This window comes from Lepisma saccharinum, chromosome 21, assembly GCF_977018435.1.
Source record: "Lepisma saccharinum chromosome 21, izLepSacc3.1, whole genome shotgun sequence".
NCBI classification, from domain to species: domain Eukaryota; kingdom Metazoa; phylum Arthropoda; class Insecta; order Zygentoma; family Lepismatidae; genus Lepisma; species Lepisma saccharinum.
This window is the reverse complement of record NC_139249.1, coordinates 46,599,588-46,623,697: the sequence shown is the minus strand read 5'-3', so window position 1 is coordinate 46,623,697 and position 24,110 is coordinate 46,599,588. Positions and strand designations below refer to the sequence as shown.

Below are 24,110 nucleotides of genomic sequence, written 5' to 3'. Positions count from 1 at the left end.
AATTTTAAACTATGTATTACATTAATAAAAATACTAAAATTACTGATAATCTATAGATGAGTACTGCCCACCTGACTCCATCGCTACCACTAGAGTTGAAGAAAGCTTTCGTTAAAATGGAAAAATGAAAAGTCAATAGCGACAAACTATTAATATATATATTTAATTTCAATAACTAAGACATATACATCACTGCCAAGTATTGATTTATAAGTTCTTGCATGCCATGGCATTTACATATCATCATAGAAACTTAAAATAATTTTCTTGTAACTTAAATACATCCCTTCTTCTTCTAGCTACTACCTGATTTCCTTACGACACTCAGCCTTACACATAGAGCCTAAAAATATAAGAAGAAACTCTCAGAACTGACTTTGGTTTCATGTTTTTTTGCATTTCAAAATCTTGCACACTGACATTTTCTACTACATTATTTTATGGGAAACACCAAGAAGTTAATTAAAAGTACAATCCATGTTACATTTTTCCCATTGCTCAAAAAACTAAAAACAGATGTAGCAAAATTATCACATTGACATGATTTGAAATTTTATGAGACTGTAATTCTCAAAATCTAAATTTCTGATTAAACTGCATGACTACTGAAAAAATGAAATAAAGTTAATTGTTTGGCACATTTTGTATAACTCTCATACCAAATCCTATATTAAAAAAAAACTTGTCATTTTCATGGATTGTTTTCTGTAATTCTCGCAACACATTGTTTGAAGTTTTTGAGGCTTTTTGTTTTAAGTTAACTTTATACACAGAAAGGCTAATCGGGACTGTACCTACAGCTTAAAGTGGGATCCGAACCACTATGTGCCTCCATCAGTGGTCAGAAGTAGCATGCTACTTGTAGCGTCGCTACAGTAGCTAGCTACAAAATTTGCAGCTGTAGCTGTAGCAAAGCTACATTTTGAAAATTGTAGTTGTAGCGGTAGTGAAGCTACAAAATTCCTGTACTTGTAGCGAAAATTTCGCTACAGCTACATTTTTTCTCAGCATTTTGAGGTGAATTTTGAATGTGGCAACAGAGTCAGAAAAAATCGACAATAACCCTTAATTTTGCAGGAGGTTCATAAAGACAGTCTATTACATGGAGATACAGATTATCTAGATTGTAGATTATAGATATCTGCATGTTATTTAATTAGTATCTGAATAATTTAGATATCCAGATAACTAACTGTCTTGAGCTGCATCACTATTTTGGGGTGAAACATGCCTCGTTTGCTGCACCACTGAAATAAAGTGCCTCGTTTGCATTACCCCCGGAACAAATCCTGTGGATATCCATGGTGTAAGAGACACCAAAATATCATTAATTGCTGTGTAAAACACAACTTGCAGTGCAAAAACAAGCGATGGATTTTCCACTGCACTGACAAAGGAATAGTGCCAGCAATAAATGGCTCAGTACATTAACAGCATTGATCATTGTCAGTATATAGGATCTCACCAGCAAGAAATTATTGTTACAAGAATGATAGAGTTTCTGGACTTACAATTATTTTCGCGATAATATTTGTTCACAAATTTTAAAATTACAATATGTTTAGAACACTCGGGTTTACATGACAGTTTCCTCAATATATTGTATCATATTGAAAAAAGTACGTAGGAGTTATTGACTTTCCTGCAGAAACGACAAGTTTCTTTAGTTAATATACATAGTTTTCAAATTTATGTATTTTTCCTACTTTTGCGTCACTTTTCTGTAAATTTTGCTAATCATGACATCATCATCATCATTCTTCGCCGTTTCCTGCCTCTGACTGGGTCGGCATAGAAGTCAAGCCTCTCCATTATTTTCTGGTCTTCCACCACTCCTCTCTTTCCACGGTGTTCCAATCTTGTCCTCTTCTCCTAACACTCTCTGCAATCTGCTTTTTCCACCGACATCTTGGTGGCCTTATTCCCACTCCTTGTGCATTGTAAGCTCTTACTGTTAGTCTTTCTCCATCCATACTCTTCATGTGCCCGAACCATCTCATCTGTGCCTGATCTATCCTGTCCTGAAGCTTCCCACACCCACTGTCTGTCGGATCTCCTAATTCCTTATTCTATCCCTTCTAGTCTTCTCCCATAGACTCCTTAAAATTTTCATCTCCACTGCCTGCATCTTTTTTTTTTTTTTTTGTCTCTCTATGTCACGTAATTATTGGCACATAGTATGTGTTATATATTACCTTCTTGCATTTCTTAGGTACATCCCTGTTCCATATTAATCTTTGAATGCTTTGATATAGTCCACCACCCATTTGTCCTCTTCTGTTTACCTCTTCAACTTTTCTCAACCATGACAATGAAGATGCATGGTTTATTTAATTATTCTCTTATCTATAGTCACTTTCTGCCACTTTCGGCTAATTGTGAGAACAAGGAAGAATAATGAATGATGAGCAGTGTGGTGAATGGAGGAGCAGGAGGATCCCATCCTCCCAACTTGGCATCTTTCCTAGTTTTTGTTTTGAGTCCATTTTATGCATAGATAAGCTGATCAAGACTGGATCCGAGCCACTATGTGCCATCGCTGGGTATCGAACCTGGAGCCCTTTTGTAAACAAAGGGCCCCAGGTACTTTTCATTCAAAATGCTGCCTTCATATCAGTCTATTCAAAAATGAAATATTTATTCTCAAGAAAAATATGTTGTTGTGAACATAAATACGTAATCCTACCAAATTTAATTTGTGTATAGTTGTAATCATTAATTTGGGTAACTCCAAAATTGCAATATTCATATATCAAATTTGAATTGAAATGCCACTTCCATAGGTATGTATGTTATTCTCAAAAAGTAGGGGATTTTTTAATATCCACATGGTTGTTTTTAAGTTTTTTTATGCAGAAGTAGCGCAAAAAGTAGGGAAGTAGCAAGTAGCGAACAGGAGTAGCGTAGTGAGCTACTTTTTGGTAAATGTAGCTGTAGCTGTAGTGAAGCTACATTTTGGAAGAGTAGCTGTAACTGTAGTGAAGCTACTTTTAAAATGTAGCGTTCTGATCACTGGCCTCCATCAGGTATTGAACCCAGACCTACTTGGTTACAAGGCAATGATGTCAAAACCACTGTATTCCCTATTTTTGTAACTTATAATCCTTATATTATAAATATAATTCATGTACATAAAATAATTTACTTACTACTACTATATCCAACAACACTACCACCAGTAATAATAATACCATTTCAAAAATGAATTAAGCAAGTAATATTAAGTTACTTACATGTTTGATGAAAACTAGCAACGCTGATTTACTATATGTTTGTCTTCCGTATTAATCTTTTCCCTATATTTATTTTCTCAACACTTTTTCACCTGCAATATAAAGGAAAATTATCACCAATACAGTAAATGTGTAATAAAATTTGCACTGCATGTGCAATGTGTATTACCAAATAAGGTGAAAAATATTAGAAGTACGGATTTAACATTTTTACTAATATCCATACAGAACCTACATAAAATCAACTCAGGTGAATTGTGTGCTGATCAGGTATATAATGGCAACAGGCCCATAGCCAGGCAGGCAGGCCCCCCTGGACCTGCCATCAGCCCCCCTTGGCATTAGGTGAAACTATTTTGTGTAATTTGTTTCCAGTGAAGATTGAAAATGGGATAAATCCACAGAACATGAACAGCAGCTATTTCATTCGCTCAACTTGTTTATGAGCAGAAGTCTAAGTAGCTGCAAATATTTAGAAGATTATCTGGACTTTGTAAGTTCTTTCATAGGGGGGCTTCTTTATCTGTACCTTCACTGTCCCTGTTGTGACGTCCTGTTTAGACAGAAATCTGTGACTTTGATGTTATCATGCAAGTTCCCTTCGCATCTGCATCAAAAGTCTACAGCTCCCAAGTTTTGGGAAATAAGGGCAGTGTCATTGCTTCCGCTGCAGGTGAAATGTACTGTAGGCAATGTGATTGAATATTGTGTGTTTTTTGTGTGTGTGATATACATATCTCTATCATCTAAAGTAGATTTGAATGTGCAGTGGTCCCCAAAGTGTGCCCCGCGGTGCCATGGTGTACCATGGCTGGGTTTTAGGGGAGCCGCAAAATGTTACATTATTTTCACTGAAATGATTATATTGTTCCAAATATGTGCTTATTTAATACTTTTCACACGTAAAATGTTTCTGAATTTGAAATATGTGTATATTTTTTAACTAAGGAAAGCAACCTAACCACACTAATTGGGCGTTGCAAGTGCAAGATAGGCCCACATTCTGACTAGGGCACCGCGGAAAAATCTTGAAGCAGTAGGGGTGCCGTGAAACAAAAAAGTTTGGGAACCTCTACTGTAACGGATGATCAATCATGATCAATCAATTATATTGAATGCAACTCCAACTGGCGGCTGACCTTGAAGGCTATTTCTGGCCCTTTCTGTCCCTAAACCATTTTCGGGGGTGTGTGGTCCGATGGGAAGTAAGTTGCGAAGTAAAAGCTGAAGGGATCACATCACTGTCTCGAAGCAACATTGCCAAGCATACTCCTGTTTGTGCCAGTTGTCTTTATATGACTGTGTGTCTGCCTGCATTCTGACCTGTGGGTGGTCCTTCCGGAAACTCATCGTTCAGGACTGCGTGTACAGTTGTAGCACTAACCTCGCTGATTTCTGGTGCTGACAATACAGTTGCTTTATGGTACATTTGGCAACATGTGGTGTACCCAACACTCATTTGTTTCACCCCGCGAACATCGTTCGGTACCTTGTGACTCGATAATGCCCAATCTCAGTCGACGAAAATTCAACTGATCGCTGATTCACTGTTTCCCAGCTGCGGGTTGGAGTTGCATTCAGTATAACACCTCAAGAGATGGTTTAAAAGATGGAGAAAAATGTAGTATCTGTATGATATTTATAAATTTTATATAAGTTAATGACCCTCCCCCACATCACACACACATCTTCATTTAATACTGTTAATTTTTTAAAAAATGGACTTGGTTTACAAAGCCCCCCTGATAACCTGTGAGCCCCCCCTGGAGATCAATTCTAGCTACGGGCCTGAATGGCAAGTATGAATTTAATGATACTTATATGATTCATTTGCCTTGTTAACTAATGCTAATGCACATGGATAAATGGTTAAAATAGAAAGGTTGCATTCAGTGTTCTGCCAATCTCATGCCTTTTGTATTTTAACCCTACTTCCTTATATGCTCACTATGTATATTCTTGTTTGCAAACACACGCCAATGTTATGTAGATTTTCAGCGAAAAATGCAGGCTCGACCAGGACTCAAACCCGGGTCTCTGGCAATCCGTACCATTGCTCTACCACTGAGCTACCAAGCCGGCCTGGTTTCCCCTGCATTTTTGCTGGCGCTGTTTTACCTGTGTAAATACGCCAGTGGCGTATTGTGAAAATTTGACCTAGTTTACTGCAATAATTCTTATTTATTGTATATTAATTAAATATCATGGACATAAATAACAATGCAGGTAAGCAAGTAAAACAAAAACAGATGTCCGACAACTAAAAATTTTTCAGCAATTGCTATATATGTATGCATGAAAAAGTAGCTTAATGGCGGTAAACCAGATAACATGGAGAATACGCCACTGACACACACACACACACACAGAAGTGGCGGCGATAGGGGCCAAGGACAGTTGGCTTTGTTTTGGTAGACTAAGGCTTAGCCTTAAGAGGAAATATGTAGCATGGGGCAAACAGTGGGGAGGCAAATGCCCCTCTTTTCTTCTCCTAATCGCAGCCACGGCATACACAAAATGTACAAATTGAGCAACTACAGTAGACTCCCATGCAGGCAAATGCATGCTCTTGTCTTTTAGGTTTGAGGGGTCCAAAGTTCGATTTGCAGTGGTAGCCCCAAAATTTCGGTGTTGGCCCAGCATAGTGAGATCAATTGGGAAGTTTATTGAATAGAAGTAGTAGGCTCTGAAGTTGCTTGACAGACATTGGCCTTCAGAGGGCTGTTGCTCCACAGAGAAGAGCAACAACAGTGTCATAATGCACAATAGATTGTTTATTGCATTTGATAATAATAATTCTAAAAAGTACTCAATCTTGAGAATAAATGGAAGAAATGGTACATAATCCAATCTAATCACTAAAGAAACTAGGAAAAAATTATAATAAACTGAACTTGTAAAGTTACCATTCAAACTAATTTTTTGCTTGTTTCAATGATAGTTACAGTTAAGTATTAAGCAATACGCATATCAAGTGCAGTCAACACTACTGCTTTGGCAAAGATTGTTTACGTGTTTGTAATTTCTCTGGAATTTCTCTTTCTATTGTACAGCCAATCACAAAGTGAACGAAGAAGTAAATTGTTCATTGCTGTTTTTATTCTTTTTTATTCTACATTCTGCATTGATTAAAGAAATTTAATTTTATGGTGCTGATGCAAGTGTTGTTCTCTGATTATTGTTTTTACGTCAATCAATGATTGCAGAAAATAAAGTGAAGTAAATGGTGGTGGACAATTCACTTACTTACTTTTGCTTTTAGCTGTACTTTCAAGTCAATCAAGGATATTTTAATGAGTTGAATTTCATTATCAACAATTGCAAATACTACTTAGAAATTTTAGTGAAAAATCCAGGCTCAATCAGAACTCAAACCTGAGTTTCTGGCATACTGTGCCATTGATCTACCAATGGAGCTACTGAGTGGAAATATTTCTACGTAGTAGAGGCAACGCGTTTTCAGAACATCTCTGAGGTGTTCTTATGCGCAAGTTGAAAGCGAGTCGCACAGAAACCGAATCAGCTGGTGAGGGAGTTGCAACACGTGACTGTTGGTGCGTGTTTACAATTCTCGAGCAGCGTTGCAAGTGAACAAAAAAACAGTGGGTAACAATGACTCAATGCAGAATTGTAGAACAACAAAAGCTCACTAGCAAAAACAATACAATAAGCTTACCTTATGTGTTGTAAATACTGCAAATATGATCAAATGAAGAAACCAATGATTTATTCCAGGTCTTCTATGCCGTCAAGTTTGGAACCTGAATCGGACATTTCACAACAAGAATCTTCTGCACTCGACAATGAATCGTCCACACTGCTGCTACTGTCAACAACACTGAAAGCAAGACGCTCTATTTCTGGTTCCAGCAAACCCTCCGTCCGAATGTATTGTTCCTCAGTTTTTCTAACATTGCTGCAACATGACTCCCATTCCTCCTCTCCAATCACCGAAAACGCGTCCTTACACAGTTCCCATACATCATTTAATTTGAAAGTCACATTGCGATTTGCAACCCATTGTTTAGAAATGCCCCAAATTTTCTCTATAGCATTTAAATCGGGATGATATGCAGGCAAGCGAAGGACAGTGTGGCCATGTTCATTCATCAGTTCATCTAAAATGTATGATTTCATCTTTGGTTTGTGCAGTTTTATAAGGCTGTATAGTTCAGGCTTGAACATATCATCCATAAATGGTATATTGTTTTTTAATAGCCACTCTTGCATTTCCTTTTTCTTGGTGTTAGACAAAGGACATCTTTCTTTCTGGATATTGTGGTAGGATGCGTTGTCGATTACAAAGACGGAATTTGAGGGTAAATTTGGAATGACCATTTCTCTTATCCACCGCATGTAATTGCTGGAATTCATCTCCGAGTGGTAGTCTCCTGTTTTCTGATTTGATTTAAATATCAGAAGGGCGTTAGGGATGAACCCCTTGTCGCTGCCTGCATGGACAATAATGAGACGTTGCCCTTTGGATATTGGAGATTTCAGGCCATCGAGACTATCGTCGCACCATGTTTTAGTGGTTGTGTGGGAACTATGGATGTATGTTTCATCGGTATATACACAATAGGATGGCCTTCCCGACGATATCTACTGATGGACCATAAATAAGCAATCCTTACATTCCGAATGTCATTCCTCTCAATAAGCACACGTCTATTAGTTTCCACTTTCTTCCACCTAAACGCAAGTTTTTTGAAGATCTTCAATAAACTGGTTGCCTGCCCTTTATATCCGATGGTTTTCCTTAATTTTGCAAGCACAGATTTTACTGTTGGGACTTGCCTGTCTACGGTGTAAAATTCATTAATTGTTCTCCAAACAACGCACATGTCAAAATCATCTATATCTGTACACGGCCACGGACGATTTTTATTTCTACGCGGCGTACTGTATGATGACGATGATCCAGCATGAACCGTCGAACTTTTCTTCTTAATTGATTTTACCGTACTTAAAGATACACCTGTCACAGCACAAATGCGGTCAATAACTTTTTTAAGAGGCAACTTCAAATCATTTTTGTCAGCCTCTTCTTGCATGAATTGCAAGACGTTTGCCACAACTTCACGCGTTTGTCCCCTAAGCTTTCTACGATAAACTTTGGAAAGAACAGGAGGCATATTTTATGTGAGGAACACACTACGAAATCGCACTTCTATACACTCAGCAGCACGCTCAAGTCTAGCACCAGATCCTTGCACCTCGGTATCACTTTCACGAATGATTTCTGGGCATGTCGTTCTGCGCAACGTGCTACGCCGTCACAAGGAAGAAGACTATTTTAGGATCGCTGACTAGTGAAGCGACAGAACTCAGAGATGTTTCGAAAACGAGTTGCCTCTACATTTGTTTTATTGAAATATATCCCATGTTGTCAAAAAGTAATGTAATAGAAACATTCTATTTCAAATTAAAAATTGGTACACAAATTTAACAACTTTTTCTATTTGGCTGTTACCTTAAGTTGCATTGTGAGATATATTATACTATTTTCTGCTTGTTTTAGGAAAAATGATTCATTGCTGATTTCCAGCCCATCCTTTGTCAGAAGATTGCAAACACTAAATGACCACGTTCCAAGCAATGAGTTTGTCTTGTCATCAATCACCTGAAACAACACTTTTCATAACTTTCTGGTATTTAGCATGAACTTACTATTAAATATGTGTGGTCAGCATCATTGCTGAGAAGAAATAAACAATCATTACAAACAGACAAGTGCAAAATCCTCACTTATATCTTTTTGCAGGGTAGCTGTTAGCCAGAAACATTGCAACGAACGAGTACTCCTCTTTTGGGGTATGAAATGAACAGCTATAATTGCGTAACCACCGATTATTTCCTGAAATCAATAGACCGTGTATATCTCTAGCATTATATATGACTGTTAAAGTTTAGCTGTTCACTTCTTCATTTTACAGCACAAATATACCTTCTTCAGAATTTGTGTACACAGTCAGAAATTGCAACTGTGTCAATGTATAAGGTTATGTTAACTGAAAGACAGCCAATGCAGTTGAATGGTTTCATCCAGTCATGTGGCATTAGGTGGGCAGGCTGCAGCAGTTCCTGTGCTTTCATTCTATGCATGGTCGCACAGCAAGGCACAGCGGTTCTGGAGTTGATGCATGTTAAAAACCAGTCCGTCGCACAATGGAGGCTCCAAAAGAAGAACAGCATGGTGTGGTGAGATCTTTAACTGTCTCAACATGAGATTTATTGCCACATGTCTGCAATATACAGCAATCATTGCATGTCATTAGCCACCGAGAAATGATGGATTTCCAGCAAGGACGTGTGAGCTGCAGAGATGACTCAAGACCTAGAAAAAGCCATTGCGCAATAACGCCAGACACAATTGCACAGGTTGGAGGTGCACATGTCTAACTACTGCACGTATGTTTCTGTATGTGTATGGTTCTCTTGTGTTCCTGTACAAAACATTGGCTTGGCTCTCTATCATTTGACACCCTCATAAAATATAAGAGTCCAACTGAATCCATTTTTCAGCTGGATTGTTATTTTTTATATTGTTGCAACTGCATTAAATTATTTTTATGCTTGAAGTCATCATCATAGTGCATAAATGTTCGCAACAACACCAATGCAGAAATTGGAAAGTGATGGCTGCTAATAAATATTGGCTAATTTCAAACATTTGTCAGATCTCAGAGTTTCAAGTATATGTGCTGTCTTGGGGGAGGGGAGGATAGGCAGACACTCCCAGTCCTTTCTCCCCCAAATTCCTCAAGGAGAACAGGTATTATATATTCTTTATGTTCATCTTGCCTCCCCAATTGATTTGAAATTGGCACCACTGGTTTCAATGACCACCTGCTGCTTTTCTTTCCATTGCATTGTCTTCCATGTACAAATCAAATCTGAAGCCTTCAAGTATTTACTCATGGCTGAATTTTTTTTAGTGTTCAGGCCTAACAATGTGTGCTATGACCATGTAAGATTACAAGATCAAGGTACGATCAAGAAGTATCTGATGTTACTTTATTTCTCATGATCTAATTGACATTCCACCCTGGAACTTTGTGGGGCGTGGCATTGTGGATGCTTGAAAAACTTGTATATCCAGTGCAAAGTATCATTACATATGGTTCTTATTAGAAAAAAATTTACTTGTGTACTTCATCACTGGAACAAACAAACAATAAACACACCAAATTGATTCTGTCAACTTCACTCATCCCTAACAATATTCAACAATCTTTCAGTCAAGACCACTAAATTGTAAATACTGCAGCATTTATACATGTTTAAAAAAAGAACTTAAAACTTACCTTCAGGTAAAGTATGCTAGTTTGAGGATTGCAAAGAAGAAATGAAAATCCTTGTGCAAATACTGGATTTGTTTCTTCATTGATGATAGCAGATTTATGTTGCTTGCTTTCAACTTTAACTATTACATAAGAGTTTGGTTTTCCTCTCTCCTTTGGCTTCAATAGACAAAGAGAAAAGAGAAGTAACTGACAGTGTGGTCTAATCATAATAAATATTACTTCTTTCTCTTACATCTATAAGTATTCATCCAATGAACAACTATATGTAGATGGTATATTTTTAATAGTAAGGAGATTGTTTTGTTATTGGTTGAAAATGGCTTGTTGCTGTAAATGTTTACTGACTAATTTGTTGCTAAATTTACCAATTTGATAATTCAGTCAGTTTGTTACACATTTTACGATAACACTATAAACGCTATAACACTATAGATAGCAAAGAATGCGAAGAAGAAGAAGGAAGAAAACAGAGAAGAGGAAGAGGGGAAGTTAAGTGCAAAGAATGTGATACATAGGGGAAACAAAAAATATACTGAAAGGCAGATTAACGAAACGTATGGATGATATAAGACTAAAGAGAGACAGAAATGCGATATTCACACAAGAGAAACAGGACATGACATAGAATGGGATAAGGCTAGGTGGATGGGATGGGAGAAGGGAGAACTAGTAAAGAAATGGAAAGAGGCCAAGGAAATAGAGAAGAAAGGAGAAGACATAAGTCCCCCCTATTCCAGTTCATTAAGATCAACAAAGAATGGAAAGGGGCCATAGGCGCCGACTCCAAGGGGCTTGGGGGGCTCAAGGCCCCCCAATGTTAATGATGTGGGTGCCGAGCCCCTCAAATAATTTTGCTTAAGAGGATCTAATGTATTATTTTGCTTCTCTTGTAAAGTTTACTCTGTATTGTGCCACATGAACTTAACTTTAAATACACATTTGAAATGTTCTAGACCATCAAATTTGGGGGGCTGAGACCGCTAAACTATCAACTTGGGGGGAGGGGGCTATGAACGGAGACAGCAAAACACACGACTTATTACTATATACTAAGTATATAATTATGAGTATTGTTAACATTTTTACTAAAAGAGTTTCAAAATAACGAGGTGATATGACAATTATACCAGTATGTTGTTTAGTGAATTCTGAACAATTTGAGGTCGTAAACACGACTTTCAGGCAATATTGATATGTACGATATTTAGTTATCCTCGAAATTTCTTCCTCTAGTCCAAAGAATAAGGGGAAAATAATTCTAAAGTCTTTGAGTTTATTTAACACTAGCTTGCAGTAAAGTACGCAAGGAGAGCTTATGAAAAGTCTGTATTGGGAAAGCAGGAACGGCTATGATCAAAGGCATTATTGCTAAAGCAAGGCGTGTTATGTGTTTATTTATTATTGCAAAATAAAATTTAAAAAGTAAAATATTGTAGCAAGAACAAGAAAGTAAAACTATTTGCCTGCGATTTGTGTTAGCAGTTATGTAAATAATTAAATGAAACTGTTAAATATTGAAAATATTTACTATTTTTATGGGTACGTCAACACTAAGGTTTTTTGCACCCGTCACATGTCCTTTCTTTACAAGTCTGTTGCGGACATTAAAACACACCCATGCCCTCGCCGGGACTCGAACCCGAGACCTCCAGATCAAAGCGAGTTGAGCCGACCACCCAACATGCTCGGCTACCGAGGCCAGCATAAATCTTATGTTGGCCTCTTAATGTTAATACATAGCCTACTTTTAAACAAAAATGTTAATTGTTATTTAAAAAACAAATGAGCAGACACATGTTTTTCATGTTACATTTCATTTGCATGAGGAATATAATAGCTGCTTAAAAACTGCTATACGAAGACGTAATTTTTATTTTTAAAAAAGGGAGAGAGTGAGTCATTCATTCCTTTATTTCAGTGATCAGAGCCCCCCCAATACTTTTGACAAGTCGGCGCCCCTGAAAGGGGCATTAGAAAGAGTGGGAAGGATGAGAGAAAGGAAGGAAGAAAAACAAAGAAAAGGAAAGAGGAGGGAAGAAGCACAAGAGATAAGGAATCTGTTCACTTGATAAGGGGTTGGTGTCAAGACTCTCGTCAGGTACCTGCCAGGAGACTTCACACTAAGGAATTCCTGATAGGAAATTCTCAGATAAGGACTCGCACCTTCAGGGGTTTTGTGTAGACCCAGTATTGTGAGTGTATATGTATAGATGATGGTTATATCTTTATTTTAATTTATTCTGAATCTTTGTCTGAAGAACACCCTGTTAGAGTGCGGAAACTTTTCTGTTTATAGTGTCTTATTTTACAATAAATTTTGCCTTGGTCAGCATTTTCACTCTTTATGAATGCATTCACAAAAGCCATGGAAAGTGTTTTCTAAATACAGTGCAACTTCGATTTTACATTTTCAGGTGATCAAACTGAAAATGTGGGAAAATGTAAACTTGAGGAAATTTTTATATTTTCCTACGTTGGGGCCTTGAAGACTGTGGGAAAATGTAAAATTTGGGAACATAAAATATCGGGGTTCCACAGTATAAAAATGTTAAGGGCTGAGCCAATACCACTTTGAAACGATACCAATACTCATGCCGATACTCTTACTGATTCCCACCGATACCTATGCTGTTACCGATACCGATACCGATGCTTGAAAACTATAATATTAAGTTGCTCCAAAATATATTTTAATGTTAGTGATTAAGTATTCCACTCTTAATAATAATTATATACATCCATTTTCCAAGATTTTTGCTTAAAAATATTTTAGAATTACTTTAGAATATTAAATTACATGTTACGTTATCACAAAATTACGTTTTTTGACACAAAACTTGTGAAAAGTTTTGAAAAAACTCGAATTGTGCATAATTTCCAAGATAATTACACTCCGCAAAAGTGTCGCACGACATTTTGGTCTTTCACGGAGTCCTTAAAAATGCCGGAAAAGTATTGGCAGGTATCGGCAAATAAATTGCATCCGATACTTTTTGATACCGATATCGGTATCGGCCGATACCGATACATCGGCATCAGTATCAGCTCAGCCCTAATTTACATTTCTACATTGGAAGCCAAATATTTCGAAATTTATTTAATTACATTTTAGCTTCTTTAAAATCTTTATGGGTAAAAATTTGTTTGTAACATTACATGAGCATCTTTTCATCATGATGAGCCAAAAGTGGCAGAAAAATGAAGTAAAATAAACTAAATCAATCAATCATTTTTTCATTTTAGCCACTTATTTTACAGTTTAAAGAACAAATATTTCCGATTTCCAGGGGAGGGATGGAAAGTGCTGTGATACAGAACAATGTACATTTTCACATATTTTCTTCAGAAGGGTGTTAATTTTATTGTCTTTCCCTAGAGTTATTTCTGACTGCTAATGCTTTCAATGAGTTGCAGCGTGTGATATTTTTATTTATGATAAAAAAACTTACATTTGACAAGACATTTATTTATTTTATTTTGTACGTTGTTACATTAGGCACTTAGATTCAGTGACATTCTCTAAAAATAATGGCAATCTTTTTTCCACGCTTAAAGAAAAACAGATAGTAATTTTAGCTTCCAATGAGTGAAACACCAAGGTAATGCATTAAGAACACTAAGTTCTACATTTTAAAATGCATTCTAATGTCAGTAGCTCCATAAACACGACTCCATGTTCTAAAAATGCTTTTCTCTGCAATAAAAACATCCAAATCCTGCAGCTCCCAAACAATAATTTGAATTTAGAGTATGAATTTCTCCTGGTTATACAAAATTTTCAATATTTAGATTTATGCTCAAGTAAATATATAATTCAAAAAAATATTTCAAAAATTCACTATTCGTTGTAGACTATGACAAACATTCAATGAGTAAAAGCTTAAACGAAGGGCACAGTTCATAATTCATCACAGAGGGACTTTAAAGTAACATACTTTTAAATAAAAAAAGGAACCAAAATTCTGCATGTGGATTGTAAAAAGTAAATTAGAAAAACATAACCAGACAATATTTTTGCATCTAAATGAGGTGCCATTGAGCATAAATTTAAATATATCCTTCCTTGTATAAGTTTACAAGTTTATGAAATATTTACACTAAATAATAAGCATAAAACAAATTGAGAATGCATACTCACTGGCAGATTATGGATTGAATCTATGTAGAAAATTAACAGTGCTGTGCTCAGATGTATCCTGGCTGTTGAAATGTTCTGGACAAACTACAAATAAAATTTAAAAAATAAATAAATTTTCATATATTGTGGTAATACTAATGACTTAATTTTTGTATTAAAAAAGAAATCAAAATTTTTAGCAATGTAAGAAAATCTTAATAAAACAGCACTCAAAACATAGGTAACTATGTGAAACCAGGCCCGTAGCCAGGAATTCTTTGTAGGGGAGCGAAGTCAATCCTAGAGGGGGCAAATTTTTAATATATTGTGTCGTATTGGCAGATATAGCAGGGTACACAGAGGCACGTGCCCCCTCCCCCAAAAGAGATAAGTAACAGAAACTGCAAAAAAAAAAAAAAACTTCGAGCAACATCAAATAGCAATATTTCGATAATGACCTTTCCAGATTACCAAAGAATATAAAGTTTAACATAAATAGGCTAATAGGGACTGTATGTACTTGATATTTACAGGTCGATAATGTTAATAGATGATTAATATGTACCAACAGCTTTGGGGATCTCTGCAGAACTGATTAAGGGAGTCCTTTATAAATCATGCTTCATAATGATTCCCTCTTAGTTTCCAGTATGCAAGATTTTTATGCACAAAGGAATCTAACGAGAATCCAACAACACCATTGCGTTGTATTATGCAAGAAAAATCAAATTAATTAAATAATTATCTACACTTTGATGACTTGTGTAAAAATTTGTAATACATTTTGTTGTACTTGCTAAAACATTAAAACATGGGTCCCTTAGTTCCCCACAGACTCTATTTCCTTCAAAGGGGAGACTCTTGCATCACTACAGACAATGTTTGCCTACTGGTTACGTTAACCGTTTTGCAAAATATTGTGTGAATTGTATTATATTATTTATTTATTTATTTATTGATAGAGCTCAACAGGCCGAGCCCAATTATGGTGCTCTAATTACATAATATTACTACAATAAATTCAGCGTTCCAGTAATACTATTTTTTAAATTGTATAAACTCATTGCAAAAATATCAATTGTGTTATTTACACATGAAATTTTGTTGAAAGAGTTGCACGCTCTCCACACCTGAGAGGCAGAAAGAATTGATGTTTTCGCCCTCTGGCAATGGAAGATTTTGTGCTTGGGACGTATTTTGGAAATGGGAACATTAAATGATACGGCTGATAATAAGTTGGAATCGTCTATTATACCGTTAATTACTTTATACAGAAAGAGCAGGTCATTTACTTGTCGTCGGAGTGCTAGTTTGTTGAAGTTGGTCTCTGAGACTAGATTATCGTATGAATCGAATGCTGGATATTCTCCACAGGCTTTGAATTTGAGATATCTAAGAAACTTGGACTGAATGCATTCTAGTCTATGAATTAAATTTATTTGAGTGGGATTCCAGATTACTGACGCATATTCTAGTTTTGACCATACGAGGGAATAGTAAAGTATTTTCACTGGTTCTATTTTCGTGAAGTCGTGGCTTGATCGGATTATAAAACCTAAGTTTCTGAAAGCGTCGTTAGTAACAGTTTCAATATGCTTATTAAATTTGAGCTTGGTGTCGAAGGTCACTCCGAGATCTTTAATTTCATTTTTGCGCGTGATTTGTACATTTTTAATATGGTATGGAAACACACAAGATGCTTTGCGTTTTGTGTAAGTGACTACGTTGCATTTTGTTGGGTTAAGATCCAACTTGTTACTTTCACACCAAGAGATCACTCTGTCTACATCTTCCTGCAGTTTTAAACAGTCTTCAGAGGTAGTTATTTCGTAGAAAAGCTTAAGATCGTCGGCGAAAAGCAACTTTTGAGAATTTTGTATGCAATTGGGTAAGTCGTTGATAAGTAATAAAAACAAAAGCGGTCCAAGATTGGACCCTTGGGGAACACCAGAATATGGTGTGAAGGGGCGACTTTTGATTTTCCTGTATATTACAGTTTGCGTTCGATCGGCTAAATATGAAGCAAAGAAATTTAAAGTATTAAGTGAAATATTGAATGAAGCAATTTTCTGTAGTAATATATCATGATCAATTTTGTCAAATGCCTTAGTAAAATCGGTGTATATTGCATCGACTTGTCCTGTGTTATCTAGTACATTGCATGCGTAATGGGTAAAGTTAGCTAAGTTTGTTACGGTAGACCTCTTTGGAGAAATCCATGCTGATAAGGAGAGATAACTGGATTGACGTGTGCTAACATCCTCTTGTAAATAATTTGTTCAAATATTTTAGCAAGACTAGAAAGGATTGCTATCGGTCTATAATTTTCTAAGCTTGATCTTTGGTGATACTTGGGGATAGGACAGACGGACGACGTTTTCCATCTTGAAGGAAAAGTATTGGTATCCAGGGAAAGGTTAAATGTTTGCAGCAAGGGATATTTTAAAATATCGCAACATCCTTTAACTATATATGGTGGTATGTTGTCAGGGCCGGTCGTTGATTTGGATTTCAAATTCTTGATGGCAGCTTCTACTTCGCTTACACAGATGTTGCGCAAAGTGAAAATATCAAGTTGTTCGTTAGCAATTTTTATTTTCAGATTATTTATGTCATATTTAGCTCTTTCGGCTGCGTACACAGAATGAAAGTAAGTTGCAAAGGCATCCGCGATGTCATTTTCGTCTGTCAATATGTCTGCGCCGACTTTAATAGTTTCGCAGTTTTGATGGGACTTTTTACTTTTGATATAGGACCAGAATCGAGAAGGGTCCACACTTATCTGGTCTTCAGACTCTTTTATGTAATTAGTGTAAGCTACAGTTATGTCTTTCTTAACCTGTGCGCGAAGCTGAAGAAATTTTTCTAAATGATATTCTTTGTTTGTAATACTTTTCTTCCATTTTAACCTATGGTAAGCTTTAACTTTAATTCTTTTCACTATAGCAGGCGTAAACCAGCAAGGATATGCTGAGTTCTGTAGTTTTTTAAGGGGAATGCATTGATCAAATATGCCATAAATTAATCTGTAGAAAATATCGGCAGCTTCATTTACGTTAACGGCGCTATTTACTGGCGTCCAATCCGTTTCTGAAACTAAACTGAAGAGTTTGGAGTAGTATGCTTTCTTAAAGTTGTATGTGGAAATGTTTTGGTTTGACTTTTTATTTGATTTTACGGAAAGGCATTGGATCTCGGTTATTATTGAGGGGTGATGTGTGTCTTCCGGTAGGAGAGGGTGCAACTCTCTGCTTATATCTATATTACTAACATTCGTTAATATAAGGTCAAGTAACCTATTGTTTACATTTTGAATATTGTTTACGTTTCTGAGAGCATGGTAAGACATAAAAAGTTGTAGATCTTAACACACTGGCGTAAGACTTAATAAATCAGCGTTTACACTTGTAATTCCAGGTAAATTAAAGTCACCACAGAATAGTATTTTATCACCTGGCTTAGTATGGGTTTCAACAAAGTCGTAAAATGTGTCATATAATGCCTTAGTTGATTTGGGGGGGAAGTACACAACACCAATATAGAGAGGAAATTTCTTGTTAAGCAATACTTTAACTAAGATGGAGTCAGGCTGTTGCATCGGTTCTCCCACCAAAAAGGACAAATGGTCGTTTTTTACAGCGACAAGTGCACCACATGTTTTGACACCTGACAAACAAATAGGAATCCCTTGATTGATCAATGACTTATTGGATTACAGTTCCATCATTAAAATTTCATATTAAGTTTCATAGAAAGAAATTGTTTTAATAGAGCGAAAAAAATTTTGCGGGGCGCCATGGCATTCTCTTCAACATTTTTTTTTTTTTGTTCATACAGATTGTTTGACTCCCAGGGCCAACTCCCGCCGTCCCATAGCTATGGCTGTGAACTTGGACTATAAGAATAGCAGAGATTGTGAGTGAAGTAAGCAAGAAAATACGAAATGTATTTTTATTTGTATAGAATTTGAAATAGAGGGCAATTGCCCTTTGTGCCCCTTGCAAGTGCCCTTGGCCGTCTGCAAGAAAAATGCAAGGAACACATTATTATTATTATTATTATTTATTATTATTATTATTTCCATAGGGTTACAATTAACCCATACAACATTTCATTTTGAACAAAATTAATACAAATAATGACTTGATGCCCTATATAGTAAAAAAAAAAAATATGCAAAAGCTACATCTAAGGAAAATGTGATGAATTTACATTAGTATATATAGTGTCCTATAGTAACAATGAAATAAAGAAAGTTTGAGAGTTATACACATTTAGAAGAAAAGAAAGTGTAAAGGTGTGTGGGTTTGGATATGAGTGTGTACGGAATTGCTGTTCGAAGTACAGGGATGAAACTAATTCCTTCATAAGTACCCAATTGTCCTGCTATTCTTAGATTCTCCTAGTCTTGTTTTTTTACTTCAATGTTTGCTTCCCCTAGACAGGACTTCTGTCCCCTGTGGTTGTGGCACTGTTTATGAGTGACTCTTCATTAATTTCACGTCATCACTCATTGTTGTGATTAGCAAGAAGTGGCAGAAAAACAACGCTAAGTAACAAAAATCAAATATCCACTCCCTCTTTCTGCCACGTGAATCACTATTATCAAAAGGTAGAGTTGGGAAACAAAAAATTAAGCAGTTCCAAGTTCATAACAACACATCCAAGAAAATCGTCCGAACACATTAGGCACCTTTAAGACTACTCAAAAAGTCACAACTGTTCTAGATACTGAAATTTGCCAATTCATTTCCCGAAGTCTGAATCTGGACAGGAATTTTTTCTCCCAATCCTGATACGACATTATACGGAATCCCATACACCCTAATAAATGACAAAATCAATAAGTGTCTTTGTTATGTTGCTAGAGCAATATAGGATATAATTGTAAAGATTAGTGAGAATTCCAGGTAGGAATGTGTTCCGTACTTTTCACAGGGGGGCAAAGCAGGTTCTCAGGGGGGGCTGTTGCCCCACCCCCTGCTCCCTCTAGCTATGGGCCTGTGTGAAACACCTCTCGTATTAAAAATGCAGATTATTCTTGGCTTATGTCAAGTGCACTGTTGCACAACCCTATGTAAGCCCGATACTTTCCCTTCTCTCTTTAAAAGTGTAAATTGAAATAGCATTGAAAAAGTATGCCTCCTGTCATGCCATCAAACTTCTTAATTAATACCTCAATCAATATGTTCAAATGGTAGCAATATTTGAATTCCTGTTCTTCTAATAACAATTTATACCATAATGTATTCTAGTACAAATGAGACATATTAATAAGAACTGTACAGGTATCGGCTAATATAGGCATATAAATGTATCCATAAAATTTGATATATCTAGAAATAGCTTATAATTTAGTGCAAACTTCTTCCATTTTGTTATTGTTATTATTTGTTATTATTGCTATCAGCAGTGTAGCATGAGCATCTCGGGTGTAACACCAAGTTCAAAGGAATTTTACTTATGGAATTAGTCGCCATATGTATTGTCTATTTGAAAACACAATCTCATTGTGTTTATTGCCTGAAGTCGGCCAGGTTCCAATAAGACATGATCCATGCGTGTTTTAGCTACCAAATGAGATGCCTCACTATGCAACAAATGTTTGGAACACTGGTGTTTTGTACCTTTTTTAATTAGGTTCAGCAAGTCAGATACACTGTACATCATTCGGAGTCTTTTGCTCCACGCATAACACATGTATAGCAAAACTATATTTTGTTTCTTTCAGCACATCCAGCTGATCAAGGAAACCTTTCAGCATGATACAAGTCATTAAAAAATCAACTTGAATCACCAGAGCTTCTAGAACAACAGTAGACGTCATTGTTGTGGATGATCCAACTATTGATTGATTTGGTTAATTTTACTTTGCTTTTCTACCACCTTTGGCTAATCACGAATATGAATATGACTGACAACATTGATGAAGGGATACTCACAAAGAACATCCATGCCCAGGCTGGGATTCGAACCAGGGACCTCTGGCATCTTAGTGCATTGTGCAAAACACTCTGACATGGAGGTGGGCAGATGATCCAACTATCGTACACTCTACTGACGCAATAGTGCCGATTAGTAATTCACACCACTGTTTGAATTACATCATGTTGCATCTTCAGAATGCTGATAAACATTTTAAAATAATTTTGTCTAGAGATCATTCGATGCTAAGAGTTTTCAAATGAATGCTAAACATTACCATTGGCACAATACTAAGCAGTTAGATATTAACAAAAAAGTAATAATAAAAAATATGGGTTAAGTGGTAGAGCAGCCACAGGCTGAACTTCTACCACAAGGACTTTACCAACTTGTTTGACAGAAACTGCGTTGATTTCTTAGTTTTTAATGCACTTCACTGTTCATGCGATAAATTACACAATGCAGTGGTCATTAAGAAGTGTTGTATTTCAGTTTGGTATAGTTCCATCAGTCACTATTGCGTATTGTAGCATATCACAGCACGAGTATGAATAAACAGGTAGGAATTCTACTGCTGTCCTCTGCGTTGGAAGGCAGGAAGGGTCAAATGAACTGTTGAACCAATCAGGTTGCTCTGTACACTAGCGTACAAGAGAGCATTTCATGCATACTGGAGAGATCCAAGCATTCTTCCTGGCAGGCAGAGCCCTTTAGCCAAACCTACATAGCATCCAGTCAGCAAAGGCATTGAAAAAATGCTAAAACGAGAGCTGTTAATGGAGCAGCATAGGCGGATCATGAAAAATAACTATTCGAAACAGTGTGGACAACCGATGGAAATGTACTTGCCCTACACAATGGAAACGTGGTTAGGATTAGCGACTTGTAGGACATTGCAAAGTTTAGCAGAAAGTAACGCTGCTCTGCTTCGCCAAACTCCCCTCCTAAAGGGGGGTGTCTATTTTTGGAACCACTTCCCCCATCAATGACATATGTAAAATGTAAACAACCCTCAGCCCTCAGCTACTATTCCAACTCACGCCAGCATACATACAAGCTCACCAATTTTTAGTTATCAACAAATACTTTCATTATCTTTTTTTATTTCGTGCTAGTACTCTCATTTTATACTTTTCTTTTACATTTTTATTATTTTTAAAACTTTTTTATTCTTAACTTTTTTACTTTTCTTTACATTTTATTTTTAATATTTTAATTTTTTTATTATAGGTAATAAGTCACTATGAAAACTAGCACCTGTTTTTTAAAAAATTAAGTGTTATGTGTATGCACATTTCCATTGCTATTGCCTTATGTAATTCACAGTCGGGACAGTATATATACTCAATGACCAACAGTGGAGGAAACGATAAATATAAATGACCCTACCAATGTAGTCAATGGTGCAGTAATGCCATTCCTAATCAAAATTCACTCAATATGCTTTGAGGAGTTGACCATTAATATCCGCCACAGTAATTACAACATAAAGAAACAGCTCGAAGCTGAAATAAATAAATCTGAAAATGGCTTTAAATCATGTCATCTAAATATTCAAGTTTTTCTTGTATGTACGCATTGCTTGCATTGTAGAATTATTTTCCTGTAGTTTACAGTTATTACAAGCATTACAATAATTAAAATCATGCATTTTATAATATTTCCAGGATATTCTGACTCTGGGAAACTACTTTTGTATACCCTGTAAGATTACCAAACTTTGGAAAAGTACGAGCCAGCATTGGTGATTAAATTTTGAATGATACTATTTGATATTGATAACACTGGTATACTAACGCTCAGCTAATACTATACATTCATTTCCATTTGTATGCCCTAATTTTGTAAAGTAAGTGTGTAATATGCAGTTTCTTTTTGGAGAGGCAAATGCAGTCCCATGGTTTCATGCATTAATTACAGAGGTTAAAGAGGTCGTCATGTTCTTGAAGGAGCATTTACAACTTTGCATCAATTCAGCGTCAGTGCATTTCATTTCAATACTTAATCGGCATCGGTAAAAATTTCATATCATTTCATGCCTATATTCTAGTTTCTGTTCATAAGTGGTAGCAGAAAAGTAATTTTATTATTATTTTTATTGTAATGGAATTCAGATTTTAAATTTTCATAAAATATCAAATATATCAGGCTTCTCTTACTTGATGCACAGGTTGCTCCAGTTATTTCATACCATACCCGTTCGATTAAGAAATATTGACCCTGGCAGACCTTGTCAGCTCCTGCTCAGAAATGTGTTGGGTAAGCCTTTCACAGGAAATGGTAAGAACACTGGCCTTTGGCGAGAGGTGACGAGAGGCCAAGCGAGGGTTTAAATAGGTGCGCATGAGAGCGACATGAGGTCTTTTAATCTGGAATCATCGGAGAAGCAGGAGCTACTGGTCTTATTTCTAAACCGAACAGGGTAAGCTAGTCTACACCCCATTCTGCCATTCACATTGCTCACTTCAGTCTAAAACGAATCATGAGTCTATTTTAATGATAAGTTAGATATTTGTACCTGCCCATTCAGGGCTGTCTCTACCATCAACTAGTACTAATCGGGAGGGGCAAGTTACATCCCTGTTTAAGATCCCCGCATTCAGGTTGGAACGCTACGTGGATTGAGATGCGTGGGCTTTTCATCCATTTTTACGGAAATGTGATGAAAAATTAGCGCTGCGTGGTGGATTGATGTGGGCCTTTTCATTTTCTTTTGGAAATGAAAAGCGTGAAAGGCTTGTTTTCTTAAACAGACATGAAAATTGAAAGGATAGGCATCACTACGGGGTGAGATGCTTGGGCTTTTTCATCCATTTTACGGAAATGTGATGAAAATTAGCACTACGTGTTGAAGTTGCGGAATTTTTCATTTATCATTTGAAATAAATGAAAATTGAAATTTGTTAAATAGTGACATGTCAGAATTGTTTTTTTCTCCGCGAATCTTTATTTTTGGGGAAAGCTGCGTAGCATGCAGTTTTAATGTTAATGATGGTTAATGTCGATACTCAGCTTTAATTCAGTCCTTACCCACCACACCCACCCAATAGGCTAATCACCCGCTGCATTAAAGCACATTACAATGCGGAGGAAACGAAAATAGAATGTTTCCTTTGGTAGCCACGGGCAATGAGGCAACAGCTCTGCGCTCTTGCTTCGTCGCGGTTTTCTGCGTCGATGCAATGTGGCATAAGTAGGGGCATGCATATTTCGTTTTTGACGAAAAAACGAAATTTGAAAAAACACATTGTAGTGTTAATTTTTCATGTTTTTGAAAGGTGTGAGGTGCATTTTGTGACCATATTTTGTCACGAAATAATGCGAAATGAACTGCAAAAAGCGAAATTAACCCTTAAACACGAAATTCAGGGTTTATTCACCGACGGGACACCTTCCGAGGTCTGAATTATCCTGAGAGTTATGCAATTCCCGGAAAATTGACTAATTCTGCTGTTAATATTGGAGAAGCAAAAATAGACTCCTTTACACAGAAATAACCTTAATACTCTGATAACTACATAAATGTGC

At 36.4% G+C, this 24,110-nt stretch overlaps 1 protein-coding gene across 6 annotated transcripts in view; it reads right to left on the bottom strand.

Annotated features, from left to right (window-relative positions):
- Positions 1-215: 215 nt before the first annotated feature.
- LOC146004072 (extended synaptotagmin-2-like) overlaps positions 216-24,110 on the bottom strand; it is a 60,266-nt gene continuing 36,371 nt past the window's right edge. For 5 of the 6 annotated variants that reach the window (XM_083142694.1, XM_083142700.1, XM_083142696.1 and 2 more), the window contains 5 exons: positions 14,679-14,762; positions 10,541-10,696; positions 8,707-8,856; positions 3,234-3,325; positions 216-343 (listed from right to left, as the gene is read on the bottom strand). In XM_083142694.1, the coding sequence (XP_082998820.1) occupies positions 3,311-3,325; positions 8,707-8,856; positions 10,541-10,696; positions 14,679-14,762 (405 nt within the window). In that variant the 3' untranslated portion in view covers positions 216-343; positions 3,234-3,310. The remainder of the gene's footprint in view (positions 344-3,233; positions 3,326-8,706; positions 8,857-10,540; positions 10,697-14,678; positions 14,763-24,110) is intronic. The other variant, XM_083142698.1, reaches the window with a different exon arrangement.